The following is a 21,124-nucleotide window of genomic DNA, read 5'->3' as shown; positions in this document are numbered from 1 at the left end:
AGCCTAGCCTGGTGACAAGATGCACCTTTGATTCTGTATGGCAGGTACTGTGTGTTTTTGATTGAGGAGCTTTGTAGCTACCCTCAGGGCTGGACTGGGGTAAAAAATCAGGCCAAGACGGGCCTGCCAGGCATTGAGAGAGACAGTGAAGCCTGTGAAAACATTTTTATTCATCTATTATGAGCTAGTTTGACAACAGCAGCTAAAATGATGAATATTTAAATCCGACTCGGAGAGGTCAGCTGTGCCGGCATGAGGACTGATACTAATGTGTTGAGGGGAGGACCAAGCCGAAATCAACAGTCCACCTCGTAAATGCCCTGTATGCCTTATGGCTAGTCCACCCATGACTCCCATCTCTAAAAAGAGCTGATGCTCAATTCCCACCTCCCCTCAAGTCTAATCATTTTCAAGTTCTCCTGAGTTTCATCAACCATCCAAATGAAATGTAATTTCAAGCGTAATTTCAATTCTTTGTATGATCATTTCATGTAAAGAAATTGACAATAAAGCCGACATGACGTGTGTCAGGTAATTTTAACAAGAGAGGAGGGAAATTAGCACATATTCATAAATGGAGGAACGTGACGTCTCTTTAGATGAATGTTGTTCCACATGCTGCACGTTGCCAGATATAGTACATGGATATCCAACTTGCAAACTTAGCCAAATCATAGGTGTGGCATCTTGGCTCCATGGAGTGTTTCAGGTCAGATGGACACCTTCTACAGTCTGACAACCACTGTTTTTAACGTGTAATCCACTGTAGTGTGGCATGTTAAAGAGAAGCAATAAATGACAAAACGATGACAGTATTCCATTCTTCACATCACCAGTTTATTTTGGATTAAATAAAAGGCACCTTTGGTATACGAGCGATTTAACAAAAGTGATTTAGCGTTACATAACGTTCTTTTTCATTCTTTTTTCAAATAAGAAAAGCTTAATCATTAAACTTCCTCTACCGTCCCACTTCTGTAAACAACATACAGCACACATGCACTGCTTATACCTTTAAGTCATACAAACTGATAGACTCTGGGTTAAGGATGAAATCAGGCAGGCAGCATAATAATTCATAATAATCAAAAAATACAAAATGTAAAAACATAAAAACTTGCAAAGGAAGAGCAGGCACACTTGGTGGAATCTACGTGGAGGAAGAATGCTAAAAAATAATGGTGCACATTATGATGACGGAGTTTGATTTCATCTGTAATCCATAATAACTCAACTTGGAACAGGAAGTGGATTTATTACTCTGTCCAGGAGAGGAAGTAGATTTTCCCCAGTCCATCTGCACACACCATCTGTCTGGAGTCCTGTGTGGCGACCTCCAGGGTATGCACTGGGCCATCACACACAAACATCCCCACCTACACACACGCACGCACAGTAGCACACAAGCACGTGTGTACGCACACACACACAGGGGAGAAACAAAAAAACATTACATCAGCCATTGACTGCTGCTATTACTAACACATGAAACATGCACGCATGCGCACCAACACAACTAGGTAATCTATTGCTGTATTGTTCATGCTACCCTCCCTTGAATTGTAAGTACTCAAAGATGCAACATTGTATTATTCTGCCCTTTCTGAGTTCCTGGCCATTGTAAATGGGGGCATGGTTTATTTACATGTAAAAAAAGACTTTTCACATGTCCTCTTCGTTGTAAGTTGTCTGTTGATGTTACATAACTTTTGGGATGATATCTGGAGTATGCTAAGACGCTTTTTAAAAACTATAAACAAACCATGACCCTTGAGAACGATCAGTGCCGAGCAATGTCCATGCTTTTAATCCATGTTTCAGTGAATTCGAGCACAACGCCAAGTACTCTTGCCATACTTTTATGTAACCATGATGGTAATTGGTAACAGAGCGTTCCTGCTGGCCTGCCAATTGGCTCGGATTAGATTTCCTCAGGAGGCACTTCATGATCATTGGTTGAATAGGACTATTAAATACCGTATATACAGGGCTGGAGGAGAGGGGGGGCATTGGGGCCAGGAACCCCGGGCCCCCCCCCTGCCAATGGCTTTCTATTGCCAAACCTCTCACAGGAGCCTCTTCTATGATATTTTGCCATTAACGCACAAATTTGTATGCTGAACAGCAAACTCAGTATCCACTATTATACTTAATGACCAGATGCAATTGTAAATGCCTTTATAGCTGGCTTTTTTGTCACAATACCAGTGCCTAATTGTATATTTTTAAATTTTATTTCTCCTTTATTTTACTAGGGTAAAAACACATTGAGGCAGTTGCCTCTTTTTCAAGTGTGCCCTATACTGTATGATGAATAGATGGGGGCTTCCTCACTCTGAGATAGAAAGTCTATTTTTTTTCTTCACACAGCAGACCACAGAGACAGATACACACGCAGGTCAGACAGAAATTTGCAGTCTGAGAACCACTGCTTGGTTTGAGGATGTTATCCAACCCAGTTCACATTGCTGCACTGTAGCGTGTGGGGTGTTATGGAGAAACGAGACATGACACAATGACAAGAGTAATCCATTCTTCCAATCCGTTCACACACACGCACACACACACGTTTATCTACTGGAGCTTTTTTCACAGCTTGTCCCACACTCATTGCTGAGGATCAGAGCCGGTGAAATATGCAAACCAACAACAATGCTGATTACAGAGTCTGAACGCCAGAAGCTTGTCAAGGAAATACACACACACACACACACACGCACACGCACACGCACACGCACACGCACACACACACCTGTTTCTTGGTCTGTTTGTCCCACACTTTGACAGTTCGGTCGTAAGAGCCAGAGATGATGAACTTCTTGGTCAGCCTCACCACGCTAATCCGGTCACTGTGAGCCTGCGAGTCAAATGATGAGCAATCAATCATTACCACGGTCATCACCTTTTCTACTTTGTCTTTTAAAAGTACACTGCATTTGAGATCATAAAATGTAAGTAAAAAAAATCACGTCATTCTTTTCACGGTTATACATGGGTTCACAGTGTTTATCAACACGATCTTATGAGGAGGGGCAAGACACTGGCAGCCAACCACGTTAGCTATTTTTTTGACCGACAGCGGTTTCCATCAGAGATTGAGTTGTGCGCAGTTAGTTTCGCGCAGTCAGGGGAAAACAAACATTTTGAACCCATGTATATGACACCACGATGTAGACCACGTCCAATGAAGTGTTACCAGGCTACTTACAGGGGTACTGCCACAGATAGTCACGTCAGAGAGCTGGTTGAACCACAAATCGCCATTGACATCTCCATACACCACCAAATCTGAGGAGAGAAGGGGGGGAATCAGGTTTGGTTTCACATGCAACTAGTCAAGTCATGTCATGTCAAGTGTACTTTATTGTCAAAAATCTATGTAACAGGATCAGCACAGACGTTTGAAATTGCGTTTGACCAGTGTAAGAACCCAAAACGTTATTACTTTATGGGTAGGAATGTCTTATTATGTTATGGGCAAGTTATTACGTTATAGGCTTTATTACGTTTCAAATGGGCCCAAATTATTACGTTATGGGCAGTTATTACGTTTTGGGTTCTTACAACCAGTCTCCAATGTGCAGTTTAACTAAAAAAACATTTAAATAAGACATTGATAATAATCTCTCCCCCTCTCTCTCTAGTGGTTGTACAAAGTATGATGCACAACAAAAGGCTTGTTGTGTGTGACCATATCACAGCATTTAATAGAACACACAAACTGTATGTCAGCCCTCATTAGGTACGGTACGGTATTGAGTATTTTCATACCTTTTATACATTTTTATAACAACACAAATCCTACCTTCTTCCATGGTGACGGCAGTGGCAAAGGGTGGCTCCTTCTTGGGCTCATCATCATCCGAGTCTCCAAGCAGTGAACTCTCACAGAAGCTGGAGTGCATATAGCCGGTTGGATTTATGCACAGCTGATAGGCAGACAGACAGACAGACAGGCAGAAGAGCAGACAGACAGACAGGCAGGAAGGCAGACAGACAGACAGACAGACAGACAGACAGACAGACAGACAGACAGACAGACAAGACTATTAGACCAACAAAATGTTGACTGTTCAGTGTTTTCAATAAAGCAATAGCACTTTCAGATGACTAGTTTTAGATGGAAAACCTGGATGCATGTCAATACTAGTCAGCACAGATGTTGTAATGGCTGTAGGACAGCTTGCCGTGTAAGACAGAAGTACTGAATACCAACATCGAAGAATATCATCACTATGATCTACTAGCAAATGTCTGATTGCTCCTGTTTCCACTGTGGTCATTGAGTCAACAACAGTGACGACAGCGTAGCTTCACTTGAGCATGGGGATGATGTGCTCAATGCAGCAGTGCATTGATTGTACAGGGTTCTAGCTAGCGCAAAAGTGCGTGGCGGCCCGTTACGCTGTAATTTTGGACCGTGCCGCTTATTTTGGACCGTTACGCTTATTTTCAATACAGCGTAACGGCATTTTGTCTGTATTATGTAGGCTACAGCCAGATCAATGCCACATCGCCCTTCTGCCAAACCTGACACATGTCATACTCACTGTATTTAAATGACTCTACTACTACTACCAGCCTACTATTTTTATTTGTCGCGGGGTTTTGACGGCTTTTATTAATCTCTGTGACAAGCGTATGAAGCAACAACAAATGCACGTGTAGCATCGCATCCTTGTTTCTCCAAAGCGTAGTTGCCAACCTGTTAGCAGTGTCAGCAGTAGTGCTGGGTTCGTTACTTGTTACCATACAAACAAATCAGGAGACATTGGGCGCTAAGCGCTGACATTGGGAGTTGACACTATTCGAAAGAGGACAAAGTAGGTGGGAGAAGACGTGACATCTCCGTAACGGTGAGAGGCACTTTTTTCTAAGCTTGCCGGTTGACATAGCGTGACTACAAAAAAAAACCCGCATTCGTAGCAAAAGGAGCGTCTTCTGTGGCTAGGCTAATTGCATGCGAAAGGCACCCGGCACCAGTCCTGTGGTTTTAGGACGCGCAAGCTGTACAATAGCGCGAGCTCGGAAAATGTGTCAAACTGCACTTGTCTCGGAATCGGATCACTCGGACATTGATATGCCCTATTATTAAATGCACACACGGTTCACAGTGCTCCTCAACGTTTTCAAAACTAGTGCAACTGTGAGAAGGAGGGGACACCGCGACACACCTCTCTCTTCCTCTTAATAGATCTCTATTTGCGCGTATGCGCCCGAGAGAGGGAGTCATATTTACCTCTCCAATCGCAAAAGTTCACAGACAACGGTGTTTCGTTACCAACTTTTTAGTAGTAACTTGTTAGGCCTACACTACTTTTATCAGAAAAAAAGTAGTTACATTACTGCAACCCAACACTGATAATTTACCTTTTAGGTACCCCTAAAATGGCCTATTTTTTACCTTAAATTGTCAAAAATTCCACACGCTATAATTTCATCCTAGCTAGAACCCTGCTGTACTTCCTGTTTGACAAGCTAAGGTGAAAGAAAGTTTCAGCTACTCACAAGGAATCCAAACGTGAGCTTTCCCTCCCTTTCCGCTACCATCCAGCAGCTCTTGACATCATTTGGAAGCACTGCAAGGACACGATGACTACGCTGCCAACTGGTGAACCAAAGGAAAACATGAACACAATATTTATAACGTTTGGTTATGTCTTGTATCGGAGTGGCTGATTCCGATAACAAGATTTAAAAAAAAAAAAAAAAGGGGGGGGGGGGGGTTTTTGACTTAATTCATGATAGTACAGTGCAGATGTTGACAGGAAACGAGTTGGGAGAGAGAGAGAGAGACGGGGAAGGGTTGGCAAAGTAAATGTGTGCCCTACCATATGCACCAGGGTAGGGCCCCCGGTAACAGGATTTTTATCCATTAAAGAAAGTTTGGGTACAAATAAGCAACGTTCAAGGCAGCGAGATTTCGCGTCGACATGGTCTTTAGTACATTTGTAATTACGTCGACAATGTAAAGATTATCAATTTAAATGGAACAGTGAAACCCATTGACTGTGCAAAAAGTAGGTGGGATAGTTTCTCTCTCTTTTTTTCTTTTACTCTTTTTTTGTGTGTGTTCTTTGTAGTCATTGACTTTGTATTGCGGAAAAGCATGTGTGTGTGATGTGCAAAATTATGGAAAAAACATGGTAAGAGAAAGCAGGATTAAAAGGAACCAAATCACTGTCAACAGCAGCATAGTATGTAGTGTGCAGCAATTAAGTTTACTCTACATACTTGTGGATTGAGTCCATTCGATGCTCTGTGTGGGCAAGTTTGCTGATGAGTCCACAGTGAGTTACCCCTAGAAGAATTTTGCAGTGATGAAGGTGCCTCGCTGGGCTCTCCAGCTCATATGATGTGTCCTTCACCAAACTGCAGAACAATTAAAAAAAGAAGATAATGAATGGCATACAAAGGATTGCAAGAAAGCAACAAGTAGGGTGAACTATTGTATTACATTACAGATAACTGACAATACACTACATTTAGATGATGATTATTTTATTTTATTTTAAGTATATGTATTATCTTGTTTTAATTTTAAGTTGTTTTTTTCAACAGGGGCTCTACATTCTCCCAGGGGGCATTAGAGAGCCCTTAGGGGGCGTTGAGAGCAATTACATATGAGAGGGGACACACAGTTATAGGGGTGTTGGGAAGGCCCTTACAAAGGGAATGGAAGCTCTCAAATCAATCAAGAAAACTGTATAATAATACTCATACAGCATAATTATCAGTAACAGAGAAAAAATATGATCAATATTTTAATTTTCATCATCTTGCTTATCATGAGATTAGGGGGCATTTCTCCAAAAAGAAAAGGGTTGAACCACTGATCTAAACTAACACTAGGGGGACACATAACAGGCGAAATGAGCGAAGTGATGAGAGGCAAAATTGTTCCATTCTGACAGCTCAACCGTCATCAGGTCGTTGCGGCAAATCAAATGGAATGAAACAGTCATGTTATTGAGTTGATTGGCCGCCACCAGGCGAAATTTGCTCCTCATTTGCATAACATTAAACTTGGTTGAATAATTTCGCTTCGCTTCGCTCCTGTTCGCTTGCCTTCACCTCCCCCATATGAATGCATGGTGAAGTTCGCTTCTCTTGGCCAAATTCGCGTCTATGTGTCCCTACTGTCAGGGGGCTTCCATACCGTACTAAATGCATCCTAACGCACAAGGAGCGGCAAGGCTTCACATCTGTGCCAAAGACCTTGAATATGGTAGACTTTCCATTGAGTTCCCATTGAACTCCATTCATTCATGGCTGCCATAGGATTGCAGTTTGGAGTAAGCATAGATGCCAGAAGAAACAGATTACGAATCAGCTCTACCTCATCAACTGTCTCTGCTTTAGCAGCCATTACGCATTGACTAGTAGGAAAACATGCCCTCTCCACTTTTGATATTTAACAACACACATTATGCACACATTATGAGACACTTCACATAAACAACGCACACTGCACAATGCGTTACCTCACGTTGACCATGTACTGTAAGCTTCCTTATAGCCATTACAGGGGATTGGTTACAGTCCCTGGAGCACTGTGGGGTTACTAGCCTGGCTCAAGGGAACTACAGCCACAGATGAATGTGCTGTTAACATTACGGATGAGATTCGAACAGGGTAGCCCTCTGACCTAAAGTCCAACTCCCTCACCATTGACCAAGCTTCTCAAGATAATTAAAAGATGAGCAGTTGTCTTGGATTTTCTTCCTGGTTTTCCCAAAACAAATTGACCCATGACTGTCCCCCCACCAACAAATGGACGTGAAAGAAATTTCTCTGAACGTATTTAACAATCTGTCAGGCCAGTGAACAGACATAGACATCCAGCTGAAGAGACAGATAGACTGGTACAGCAGAAGAGCAAGAGGGTAGAGCTAACAGTAGAAGCCCATCCTCTTCTCACCGTGCAGTCTGGCGCAGGGGGTCCCAGTGGACTTTCCAAACGTAAACCTTCTTGTCCCAGCAGCCCACAGCCAGCTGGTCCTCTGGCATCGTGGAGAAAGCAGTCACTCCTCGATCACTCACCTGCACACACAAATACACGCACACGTGCACATGACATGAACACACGTGCACATGTACATGAACACATGTGCACATGTACGTACATGCACACATGCGCGCGCACGCACACACACACCCACACACTCCTTTATTTACTGGCACATTTTTGGCAGCTTGTGCCACGCCCTTTGCTGAGGGTCAGAGTCATTGAAATATGACAAAAACAGCAATGCTGATTACAATGTCTGAACGGCAGAACAGTGGAAGGAACAGACAGAGACAGACAGAAATATATTTACAGACATTCAAGACACTTATACTGATAGAGGGCAATTATTACCTGAGTGCTAGAGATGACCTTATTGCGATGCCAAATGTCCACTCTGCCTGACTCGTGGCCAGCCGCCAGCAACTGGCCATCACAGATGAAGCACAGGGCAGTCACAATGTCCCGAGGGCATGCTGGGACCTCTGTGAAGTAAACCACAATTTACACCTGTATCCTCGCTGGTTGAAATAACCTAAAGATCAATGTGGTTGTCATTTATTTTTAAGATTTGCAAAAATGTATTTTTTTATCCTCATGGGGCTTAGGGAGTCAAAAAATAATTACTGGGCTTGAAATTAGTGGTTTTACGACACCAATCCAAACCTTTCAAATCACCTATTATATATGCACCACAAATCCGCATCGACTCGCCTGTTCACTTCCATTAAATTTGCTTTGCAACTAAAGCCCCATGGTCATCAAGGAGAATGCGTGACTAAGGTGCCCCATAGGCCTACAAGGTAACATGAGGGGTGCATTCCAATATGAATGTCTCACAGTCCACCACTTGTGCTCGTGCCTAGCCACAACAACTTTTGAGGGACCTTCACTCACCATCCCAATTGCAAATGAGAAAATGACATTAGGATTGTGCTTTTGCAAGATATTGAATTAATTTTCTGTCGTCAGTGACATCATCATGAGGTCACAAGCAGGCAAGTGAGCAAGGGAGGATGGAAGTCAGCATATTGGAATCCACCCAAAAACAACAGCGGTGGTCATATGAGGTGCAGTAGGCTACCCAGGGCGGCGTCCAGGGCCCAGGTGCGGAGCGAGAGGTCGCAAAAAATCAAAAGATCACAAAAGCATTTTGGGGTAATTTAAAAGGTACACTGTGCAGGAAATGGTCAAAAAAGGTACTGCAACTATGCTGCTCATTGAAACTGGGCTGCCTATTGGCAAATTTGATCTTTACATGAAAGTTTACTAAGTAATAAACAAATATTTCCTAGTATGGTCCAAGTAGAGTCATTTTTGCAGCTAAAAATGGCTATTTTTGGAAATTCAAAATGGCGGACCATGGAGAAGATCCCTGTTGGAACTGTATTTTATTCTATATGAAAGCAAACATGTTGCCGTGGCACAAATGTGCCCTTTCGCATTCAAGAATTCCTGTTCAAGGCTGCAGAAGATTACTGGACTGTGCGAGGACTTTATCTGTACCAGAACAATGGAATGCCCAAACACAACAGAGTTGCATCTCCACATGGCAGGCCAAGGACTGTGTGTTCGTTGCCTGATTATCATAGACTTGCAATCGAGATTCGATCTGCAGCGCCGCCGAAGGTGTTGCGTCACTAGGAGGGCGCAGCCTGGCTAGTGTGTTCGTGTGTTTGTGTGTGTGTGAATGAATTCATCTCTCTCCTGGGTGAACGCCCCCCTCCTTAGCGGGAAGAGATAACAAAATGTAACCAGGGCCAATCCTAAAATAAATAAGGCTTGGAGATTTTTCAGTGTTAGAACGAGTGGGGAAAATGGTAGCTGACGGTTCTCCCCATCCGCTCTCCAAGCCGGTTTGAAACTTAATTAAGGATTCTCTGTGTCTTTCATTTCAGGTATTTCATATTTACAAATGTTAAGGGTTTGAACCTAACATTTACTTGGTCCTTCAGAGCCGGATCCCAAGATACCCGACGATTCCAGCACGCGAGGAGGGAACCAGGAAAGTCTGTGGCCACAGCACTAAGACCCGTTTCCGGGACTGGTCTCTCCCTCGCAGGCTGGGATCCGACGGTTGACGGGAATCTTGAAAAGACCAGAGAATCGTGAGTAGGCCTACATTTTTATTTTTATTTAAAAAGGATTGAATGAAAAAACGGTAAAATAAGAGAAGATAAAACCCTGACAATTCTAGACTCTATCAGGTAAAAAGGGAGGCCAGACTCCTCTGTGTTGTTGAACAAGTTAAAATCTGAAGACTACGTAAAGTAAAGTACGTAGTACGAGTACGAGAAACTAGTACGAGAAACTAGTTTAAATTCTGTGTTCTCTGGGTTGAGAGAAAGTGTGCGTGAAAGGATTCGTATTACCACTCGGTAATAGGTTTCATACCAATACAACAAGGTCCAAATAGCGAGTCTTTGTGGAAGCCTGTATGCAAGAAGATTCCACCTGTGAGGTTGAAGTGAATCTTACCACAAACGATCGTTGATCGCTATCTTGTTGAAAAGTGTATCCAACAATAGAGGCACTGTAGGTGTTGTGACATTGGACTAAATTCATAGAGACAAAATGGGGGGCAGTAACAGCAAAAGAAGTGAAAAGTTCCTTGCTGAAATGCAATGCAAGGACTGGAAAATCGTGCATAGAGAAAATCCTAGTGCAGTAGACTGGTTTGATGATAATGAGGAAACGGACGGGGATGTGGAAGAGGTAGACGTCGTTCTAAACTTAGAGGGATTGTTTTACCAAGAAAAAATTAGACCTGAAATTACCCTTCTGGTCCAAGGGACCCCCGTACGTTTCCTCTGTGACTCTGGTGCTAGCCGCACTGAAATGCAGGAAATAGCAAAAATAGCAAAACTAGTGTGAAAAAGCAAATGACAGCCATTTGGATTACTCACTGAGCAGTTAATGTCTCAGATAGCCTACCATATAATAATAATAATAATAATAATAATAATAATAATAATAATAATAATAATAATAATAATAATAGAAATAATAATAATTGTATTTGTATAACACTGTGTCATACAAGGCAAGTAATATGGATATCTGTTTGTCTGTCTGTGTGGGCCCTATTTGTTGTATGAATTGTCCTAGTGGGACACCCCACTGTGTGTGTGAGAAAGATTGTATATGTGTCTGTGGAGTGTACGTGTGTATCTGTGGAGTGAGTGCCTAAATATGTCTGAGAGTGGAAGAATTTTTTTTGAGTGTTTAGTGAAGGTACTCTATTGTGTTCAGAGTTAGCTGGAGCTTGGGAGTGCACAGTTTGAAACAGCATTTTTAAAATAAGAATAAGTCTTTTATTTTATTCTACAATTCAACTTTGAGGTGTAGGATTTTGTCATGATTTTGTTTTTCCACACATTCTTACCCATTTATTTTTGATTAGGAGAAAACGGGGTTGTGGAGTTATGTTGTTTCTTTACTATTTTCAATTGAAAGTTAACATGTTAATGTTTAAGCCTTTAAGACACGGCATTATAAATTAGCTGTTACCAGAATGGCAATGACCAAGTCATAATGTATTACTAAAGGCCCCGTGCACTGTCATGGTAGTGTAGTGTAGTTGCAAAAGAGTTTGCTTTCATGATTTACAGTACCAAAATGTCTTTGTTTCTTCTAAAGAATAGATGAAGCTTTCTCCTTGTTCTTATTTTTTTTTTTTTTTTAAAAGAACAATGGGTTTGAGATCTTGAAATAACGCAGGCGTTATTTGATGGCCCAAAGGTGCTGTGAGTAAACCCAATTTGGACCTGGTCTGAGAGTTAGGTCACATGTGCTGAACGTTTCTAGAAATTTAGGTTGTCATTTTGTTTTGATTGACTTTTAACTATGACTTATTTCTTCGTTTTATTTCATCGAATTTGTTGCCTTATTATGTTCTATTTTGATGAGTTATTGATCAATGGATCATGGGTTTGGTTAAAAAAAAAAAAAACCTAAACGTTGGGTAGTAGTACTCAACTAGTCATTTCCAATGCAATTATGATCTGGAACTTTATTTTAATGACTGGAACACAATGTAGACTCTGATAAATTAGCAAAAACTAGACTCTGAATACACAGAGGCGCTTGACAAAATCACCCCAGCAAAGATAACAGTGTCCTATGTGTAGATGTTTACATTAGCTCGGATAGATATTAAAAGGCTCAGAGGCTCTCTGTAAAGTAGCCCAAGGTCCTCTGCAGGCACCCTTATCAGACACAGCAGGCCCAACTATAAACATGCAAATTTCTGTGGCAGAGACAGAAAGACTCTTAATATTGAAACCTCCAACAGTGTATGCTAAACCACCTGTTTGTCACTGAAAAGACAATAAGACCTAAAAAACTGAACACCGACCTAGATAAAACAATACCAAAGCTTAAAGTTATGTTAAATATCTATCATTGTCATTAGTTTAATACTGTAAGTGTGAACATTGCTTCACATGGTGTGTGATGAGACATGTCAATGTTCTCTATTTGTTTTTAAAAGTTTGAATTTGATGACGTTGGGATCCTTATATTTTCATTTGTTTGATTTATAAACAAAGAGACAGTTGTCTAACTCTGTCTTTTCATTTCAGTCGTCAACTTGCAATCAAAGTGAAAACTGATTGCCAATAAGGTTTTAGTTCCGTTACAAATGTTTTATGTAGCCGATACATGAAGTCAATCATTTTTTGCTCTGATTTGATTTCAAATTGATCTGGCTTGAGTGTACATGAAAGAAAGTTGTTTTCCCTATAATACTTTTTTTTGTGTTCTTTGAGGAACAGGCCCAGTGTTATGGAAACGAGCTGAAACACAGCTGATGTGAATGGAAGGAACCTAGACAATACCAATGATCGCTAGGTTAAGTGAATTTTGTTTTTAATTTGATGAGTTTCACAAGATTTTTCCAGAGTTTGTTTTGTTTCAATTGGGTAATACTTTTAGTTATAACACTTGATAAAATGACTTAACCTTAAACTGTTTTTTTTTTTTTCTTTCTTTCAAACCATGAAAAGTTTGACCTAAAGTTAGACAAGGTCTTACCTTTATACCTTAGATGAAGGGTCTGTCCGGTTGTTTGTTTCATTTTTCTTTTAAAGTTGCGTATTTTACAATGGCAGTTGTGTTTTCTTTCTTTTTATCTCTTACATTTTGATTGGTTGATCTAGTGATCTGTATGTCTGGGTGATGACAGTGAAACTTTAGAATGGTGTGAGAAAGTAGGATTCTCAAATATTTTTGGATTCTCAAATATTACTCATACTCAATTTTTTTATTTTTACAAAATACATTTTTGAATGTACTGACATTATTGGCAGGAGTTGGGCTAGGCCCCTATATCACCATGACCTCATGACAAAAGGACAGTGAGGACTGCATGCCAATATATTTCAGTTCTGTTACAAAGTGATTTATGCAGGCCTAACTATCATGTAAAGACAGCCAATACTATGGGTATAGTCATTTTGTACGGCATGCTTTTCTGTAAGGAACTGTAATGTAAACGTGAGCCACAATAGTCAGATACTGACCAGAGTAATTTTCTTTTTCATAATTTTGCTCTTGATAAATTGTTGTTCCCCGGGAATGTAGAGCTATCTATTTTATTTTGATTGTAGATTATGAGAGAATGGTTGGGCGGTTTTGGGTTTTGTTTTGTCTAAACTAACAAAACATTTTTTGTTTCTTCTCTATTATAATGCTCTCTAATCTGTTACAACTGCGCACCTCCTCCACACTAATGTCTGTGTGTGGATGAGTTGACTTCTGAGAGCTTATTATTTTTTTTTAAACAAATGTTTGAAAAAGCCTGCCTTGATGTATGCGAGTGATTCTCTGATTCGGCTACACTTTTAAGTCCGTGGATTTTATTTGCCAATTCCACTAACTATTAAGATTAAGCTTGGCAATTTGTTTGTTTGGCACTATGTAAACATCTAGGTCATTTAGTTGGGAAAAATACTGATAATTGACTTTTTGCTTTTGCCAAAAGCGTAGGGGAATCGTAGAATCACTCATGCACCTATGAACTGGAGGGTGTTGGAAGATGTTTACTTCTCATCATTTACTGTGCTCAAAGTCTGTTTCGGAAATTACTTAAGTCTTATTGAGTCATGTGGATGGCACATGTCTCAAACAGGAGAGATATTTTAGGATTAATCAGTGCATCAAACAAATATGTGTATATGGCACATGTTAAATGAAACCTTGTTCTGAAACTTCACCCCTTAACCTAACCTAAAACAAACATAAGAGAGCTACAATGTGGAATCAAATTGCATCAGGGTTTGAATCATTTGTATGTTGGTGGTGTACTATAAACAAAAATGTGGACAGAATGAACAACATCCACTATAATGTGCAGGCGCTGGGCAACAAAACTGAATTCGAGTTCAGGGCCATCCATGAACAACTGAAGGCAACCTGCCTAATCGCATTCCAATCTCGTATTGCGGTTGATATGCTTTTGGCCGATAGGAGTGTGTGCTCTGTTTTTGGTTATCAATGTTGTTCCTTCATACCGAACAATACGGCAGCTGACGGAAGTCTCACCAGGGCGATAGAGGGACTGGGATCCCTCAACCAAAAAGAAAATGAAAGACCACTCCAGGGTCGACACTTCAGTGTGGGATGGTTTCTCTGACATGTTGGCAAATACAGACAGTTGGCAGCGTCCATAATCATGTCTATTGCAATATTTGCGGCGATCCTCACGTTATGTGGATGTTGTTGTATTCTTTGTATTAGAGTGTTGTGCACCAGATTTAGTACCACTGCCATTGCACAAATGGAAGAAAAAATGTCAAACCTATATGCTCTTCTAACTAGACAGGATAGTGATGTCGATGACACTATGATGATGTTGTTGGTGGAGACCATGAGCCTCCACACCAATCTGACGATTCCATCCAGGTCCCTGATCTGTTCCCTGACCCAGGGGATTATGCTCGGGGCCTCTAAGTGTACCTATTTAAAGAAAAAATCATTTGAAGTCATCACTGGATGATGTTAATGTTTGTCTCTATATAGAATAAACAGGGGGAAATGTTGGAACTGTATTTTATTCTATATGAAAGCAAACATGTTGCCGTGGCACAAATGTGCCCTTTCGCATTCAAGAATTCCTGTTCAAGGCTGCAGAAGATTACTGGACTGTGCGAGGACTTTATCTGTACCAGAACAATGGAATGCCCAAACACAACAGAGTTGCATCTCCACATGGCAGGCCAAGGACTGTGTGTTCGTTGCCTGATTATCATAGACTTGCAATCGAGATTCGATCTGCAGCGCCGCCGAAGGTGTTGCGTCACTAGGAGGGCGCAGCCTGGCTAGTGTGTTCGTGTGTTTGTGTGTGTGTGAATGAATTCATCTCTCTCCTGGGTGAACGCCCCCCTCCTTAGCGGGAAGAGATAACAAAATGTAACCAGGGCCAATCCTAAAATAAATAAGGCTTGGAGATTTTTCAGTGTTAGAACGAGTGGGGAAAATGGTAGCTGACGGTTCTCCCCATCCGCTCTCCAAGCCGGTTTGAAACTTAATTAAGGATTCTCTGTGTCTTTCATTTCAGGTATTTCATATTTACAAATGTCAAGGGTTTGAACCTAACAATCCCCCTTTTCATGTACGAAAAGTGCAATTTTTCTAGTCATAATGAATACTTAGAATTTGAATTTGACGGTGGTGGTAAGTACCGGTATTCATGACAAAGGTAACATTAGTGAATGGGCAGCATGAATTCTGGAAATAAACAACTGAAAATCTCACACAGTGTCCCTTTAAGGTCAATGTTCGAGCCCGTATGAAAACTTAGGTGTACTCGAACTCCAAGGAGAGCAAAGAAAATGTAAACACAGTATGCAAAAGGCACTATAGGCCTACAAGGCAAGACTAAAACAAGGGGGGTGGTCATGGGGTACGGTACCCAGGGCGGCGTCCAGGGCCCAGGTGCGGAGCGAGAGGTCGCGGGACACGGTGAAGAGGGCCGGTGCGCCGCTGGAGCTGCTCACGGCCGACTCCACACCCAAGCTGTGGCCATTCAGAGTACTGTGGTGGTGCACCTGAAAACACATAATAAGGACTCTGATGAAGACGCATGTCGAAACGTTAATCTTACTGCACTGAAAAAATAAATAACAGAAAATAGACATCTGTTTGGCACCAGATTCTTTTCCCTTTGTACTTATTATTTAGTCCTGCTCTGGTTGCACCGGATTGTCAATTTGGAAGCGCGGAGTGCTCATCTCCTTTGTTAACACATAATATGGCTTTGGTTCACAAGAGGCATCCACAGGATATCAAATGATATAGTTTTTTGTTTTTTTACCTGGCTCCCCTGGTTTTGCAATGTCTCTTCTGTCTGTCTGTCTGTCTGTCTGTCTGTCTGTCTGCCTGCCTGCCTGTCTGTCTGTCTGTCTGTCTGTCTGTCTGCCTGCCTGCCTGTCTGTCTGTCTGTCTGTCTGTCTGTCTGTCTGTCTGTCTGTCTGTCCACAGTGTTTTGGGTTGCCTTGAGCGGCGCTAAACACACGTCATGACATCATGTGCATCTAGTATTGCCAGGGGGGCATGTTGCCATATCTGATTGCTCTTGTTTCTGCTATCGTCATCAAGTCAAGTTTCAGTGAATGAGACAGCACATTATATCTTCACTTGAAAAAGGAGTGGATGAGCTCAATGCATCAGGACATTTAACTGCACATTGTGTGCCTGTTCCTACGTACTTATGGATAAGTAAGACATATCTAATACACTGTAGAAGACATCCAATGTGGAAGAATGGTACAAACACAATCTAGTATATGGACATATAGGGACTTATGGGTAGAACTCAGAGGACCAATCACCTGTAGGGGATGCCACAACTTCACTGTTCCATCCTCTGACGCCGTGGCAACCAGGAGATCCTTCTCTTGGCGCCCCTTGTCTGGACACACCAAAAAAAAAGACAAACGCATTGCATTGTGTAATTCACTTTGTTTAGTGTAAGTGTGTGTGTGTGTGTGTGTGTGTGTGTGTGTGTGTGTGTGTGTGTGTGTGTGTGTGTGTGTGTGTGTGTGTGTGTGTGTGTGGTCCTGTGTGCACGTGTGTGAGTGCCTGTGTGTGTGCCTGTGTGTGCGTGTACCTGTGTGTACGTGTGCCTGTGTGTGTGTGTGTGCATGTGTGCGTGCGCCTGAATGCATGCGTGCGTCTGTGTGCGTGCGTGTGTGTGTGCGCCTGTGTGTGTGTGTATGCCCGTGTGTGTGTATGTACCATCTTTGGGGATGACAGCACAGTGCTGTATGCAGGAGTTGTGTGCCTGGATCTGGGTGATCTTCATGCAAGTCGTCCTCTTCCACACAAACAGGCATCCGTCAGTCGAGCCCGCCATCACATAGTCATCCTGAGGACAAAGTTGTCCATTAAGGGAAACCACTGCCACAGCATATAAGGTAGCCAGTAGTACGTAGCCCTTAACATGACAGCTTTATACAGCCCTTGACCTTCTGTGTGTACTAGAGCAGTGGTCCCCAACCTATGGGTCACCCAAGATCCACGGAGGGTCACAAAGCCCTCTTGATTTTAAGGAGTTTAATTTTAACACCATATACTCTATAGCCCATGTTGAATAAATGACAAAACATTTAATTAATTTATGCATAGAAGCAACAAAATATATGTGCTATATTAAACATTTATTCTGTTTTTTTTTTTTTTTAACGAGACAAATTGAGGAATAAAATGATGAACTAAAATGAGTTTTAGTTGGTTGGGTTACCAAAGCTTACAATGGTAAAAATATGGGTCCCTGAAGAAAAAAAGTTGGGAACCACTGTTCTAGAGGGTGACGTCCCTCCCGAGTTCAGAAATTTAACCCATTGATGCCGGATGCAATGTACTGTAGCGCAGTGTTTCCCAACCAGGGGTACGTGTACCACTAGGGGTACGCGAGCACACCTCAGGGGGTACGCGGGAAAATGTGATAATGGCAATTGAATGGAGTATAGTCATACTGGGATAAAGGAATATACATAGAGAGCATGGGATAGGGGGTACTCATGGTACAACAAAAAGGCTTAGGGGGTACGCGAGTCAAAAAAGGTTGGGAAACACTGCTGTAGCGCAAGATTGACCTTAATGCAGGGAGAGGCATGACGCGGCATTAGGCTCATAAAATTTTTAAGTTTTAAGACAATCCGCACACTTCAAGTCTATTTTTGTGCAAAGAAGCTTTACTTGACTTGCAAGCTTTCGGTCTTTAGACCTTCATCAGTCACAACTTAAGTTTTGTTAAATCAAAAATGTTGGTATGTTATAGCTGACTGGACATCAGACTTGTACGAAATTCCGAATTGAATGAATTGAAATTAACAGTAATGCCATAATATGAACACTAGGTGGTGGTGTTCTATGTACTCTCAATGGGTGGTGTAGATTAAATTCAAAGAAATTCAAGGTAATGACACCACCTAGTGTTCGTATTATGGCATTACTTTGAATTTCAATTCATTCAATTCGGAATTTCGTACAAGCCTGCTGGACATGTCCTAATGCAAGATGAGTCATTTTCACATTTGGAATGGCGATGCTGAATGGAGAATATCCCACCAAAAGACCCGTTCTCCTCAAACAGACTGAGGATCACTTTGTCCGTCCCCCCCCCCCCCCCCGCCCCCAAAATGTTCAGCAACCTATCACTTACTTTTTATTCACATTTACAAGCTTGTCTTATTCAAATTAAGTCAAGTCAAGTCAAGTATTGTGGTGAATATGAGACTTAAGCTACAAATACAGCCTACTGCCAGCTGACCTGACCTGACCACCTGAGCTCTGGCACGGACCACAAGTGGTTCCTGGACCTTACTTAGCGAATCACAGTGAAGTGTAAATTTCATTGTTTTCTCCATGGAGACAGGGTGTCATCAAAGCACGAGGTCACAAGCACAAGGAGAGGCCAGGAGGTGTGCGATGAGTTGGACCAAAAAGTGTTAGGTGCGCGCACATCCCAAAAAGCTATTGCCGTGGGTGCAGGACATCAAGGAGCGTACAAGAAAAAGTAAAAACAATATCCTCACACCACAAAAGCTCCCTTGTCGTGATTTAATGAAAAATTGTGGCGTGATTTCATGAAAAAAACTTGCCACAACGTTGTGCTAAGTTTTTTCATTAAATCACAACACTGAGTTGGACCCCAAGACTCACCACACAGCAGAGGGAGCTGAGGGAGGCAGAGGCGGACATCTCTGCGCCGATACTTCCTGTGTCCCCATCCCACAGACGCACCCAGCCATTCCGGGAGCAGCTCACCTGTTTTTAAGAGGCAATTCAGTCAATAGGCTTGAAACATCCACATGGGAACGGACAACACAGTCACTAAAGACATATTTTATCAAACACATTGACCAAAATGCCTCCTATCTTGGAACAATGTCAAGGATCACCATTAAACAATTACCTAATCCAAGTATACTGTATAGTGCTAGACAAACACCTCCAAACAATGCTAAAAAAGACAAAGACAGGCAAATATATGACTATGTTTTAATTCGAAATATGATTAATTGCTCCATTAATGAAAATACAGTAAAAGAATTCTGAACTTAAACTATAGTCAAAATTGTAGCAATGATTCCTGTTGTGACAGAGCTGATACAGTAATCCTCTATTAATAACTGAAGGCAAAATTAACAAACACTTACAATTACAACACCATCAGCAACCCAGGCACACCCCGTGATCCAGTCGCTATGGCAGTTGGGCAGCGTCTTGGAGAGAGAAGGGGGCGAAGACCTCAGATTCCACAACATAAGGGCCTACGGAGCAGAGGACGTTTAACAAAACACAGAATACTTGTACACCTTTATCAGTAACCAACAATTTGGGAGACCACTGCTGAATCAAGATTTGAAAGTCTATGATAATCAGGCCAGTACAGCAGTGGTCTCCAAATGGCGGCAGATCTGGCACGGACATGGCAAACAGCCTGTCATGAGCAGTGTTGCCAGATTGGGCTGTTTCCCGCCCAATTGGGCTGCTTGGGATGACCGTCTGCGGGTAAAAATAGCATTTTGCAGGAAAACCTGTCCAATTTGGCCCATAGAAATCAATAGAATTGGGCGGGATTTAGTGCCTCCAGGTGGGTTTTAAGCATTTTTTGGGCTGGAAATCATCAGCCTCATCTGGCAACACTGGTCATGAGGTTGGAGCAAATTAAAAAAGTATATGTGTGCTACCCGCATGTGGCCATATGGGCAGATGATTTTTTTCCACTCAGCCTCATTTGTGCTCCGTAATTTGGCCCCTTGGGGAAAAATAATTGGAGATACCGCTGATGTACAGAGTAGTACAGTGGTACCTGATCTTTGCTTCCGGACACCAGCTGCTTCTGGTCAGGGCTGAAGGCCAGGCAGGTGACCCCGCCGCCGTGGCCCCTCAGCAGGCACACCTCCTGGGGCTGCACCCAGCGCTCCGACAGCAGCTCCTCCACTGACCACAGTGCAATGGTGAAATCCTCTAAGCAAGGCAAGGTTAAAACAAACAAAAAGTTATCTTCCACACACCGCGCTCTTCCGTCTTGTTGGTGCATCTCCGAAGTAATCAAGCAGCTACACATTGCAGGGACTGATATGACAGACGTTTCGGCTGCACAGAGCCTTCTTCAGTGTCACCATGACTGAGTGCCATCCATTTCCTAACTACTTAAAAACAAAACAAGAAATCATCAACTGGGCCACTAATGCCTCTCTTCCACTGACGGTTTTCTGCTAGGCCTACAGCTCGACACAGCGTGACTCGGTTGCAACTTTCTTGCTTATCGAATAGGCACGACCCAGCTCAATTGTAAAGCAAAAAGTGGCGGCCGAGTTGCGCTGCGTCTAGCTAGAAAAGCGGCACTGGAAAAGAGACATAAAAGACAACATCAATAAACAGGTTCGTTTTCAATCTGCTTTCTGCATCTGCTTTCAATGTAACGATGACTTTATGTTCTTTTTATATACAGTTCATGTTAACTTTATTATGTTATCTTTTATCCATATTTTATGTGGTATTAATCATGAACTTATAAGGTCTGAGACCATAGCTATGGTGGTACACTAGAATAAATTCAGTCAACAGTCAAAAAGAAGAGTGCAACACTGCTTCTTCACTGTT

General features: G+C 42.1%; 1 protein-coding gene across 1 annotated transcript in view; it reads right to left on the bottom strand.

Annotated features, from left to right (window-relative positions):
* Positions 1 to 815: 815 nt before the first annotated feature.
* Positions 816 to 21,124, bottom strand: part of tep1 (telomerase-associated protein 1) — a 75,479-nt gene continuing 55,170 nt past the window's right edge. Inside the window, exons 43-56 of the mRNA XM_063222131.1 lie at positions 20,328 to 20,485; positions 19,672 to 19,785; positions 19,175 to 19,279; positions 17,246 to 17,375; positions 16,840 to 16,919; positions 15,921 to 16,056; positions 8,363 to 8,493; positions 7,922 to 8,043; positions 6,235 to 6,372; positions 5,509 to 5,608; positions 3,806 to 3,929; positions 3,209 to 3,288; positions 2,753 to 2,857; positions 816 to 1,376 (exon numbers count right to left, since the gene is read on the bottom strand). Of these exons, the coding sequence (XP_063078201.1) occupies positions 1,257 to 1,376; positions 2,753 to 2,857; positions 3,209 to 3,288; positions 3,806 to 3,929; positions 5,509 to 5,608; positions 6,235 to 6,372; positions 7,922 to 8,043; positions 8,363 to 8,493; positions 15,921 to 16,056; positions 16,840 to 16,919; positions 17,246 to 17,375; positions 19,175 to 19,279; positions 19,672 to 19,785; positions 20,328 to 20,485 (1,643 nt within the window). The 3' untranslated portion in view covers positions 816 to 1,256. The remainder of the gene's footprint in view (positions 1,377 to 2,752; positions 2,858 to 3,208; positions 3,289 to 3,805; positions 3,930 to 5,508; positions 5,609 to 6,234; positions 6,373 to 7,921; positions 8,044 to 8,362; positions 8,494 to 15,920; positions 16,057 to 16,839; positions 16,920 to 17,245; positions 17,376 to 19,174; positions 19,280 to 19,671; positions 19,786 to 20,327; positions 20,486 to 21,124) is intronic.

Source organism: Engraulis encrasicolus, chromosome 18, assembly GCF_034702125.1.
Source record: "Engraulis encrasicolus isolate BLACKSEA-1 chromosome 18, IST_EnEncr_1.0, whole genome shotgun sequence".
Classification (NCBI taxonomy): domain Eukaryota; kingdom Metazoa; phylum Chordata; class Actinopteri; order Clupeiformes; family Engraulidae; genus Engraulis; species Engraulis encrasicolus.
The sequence above is the reverse complement of the archived record's forward strand: the minus strand, read 5'-3'. Positions and strand labels throughout refer to the sequence as shown.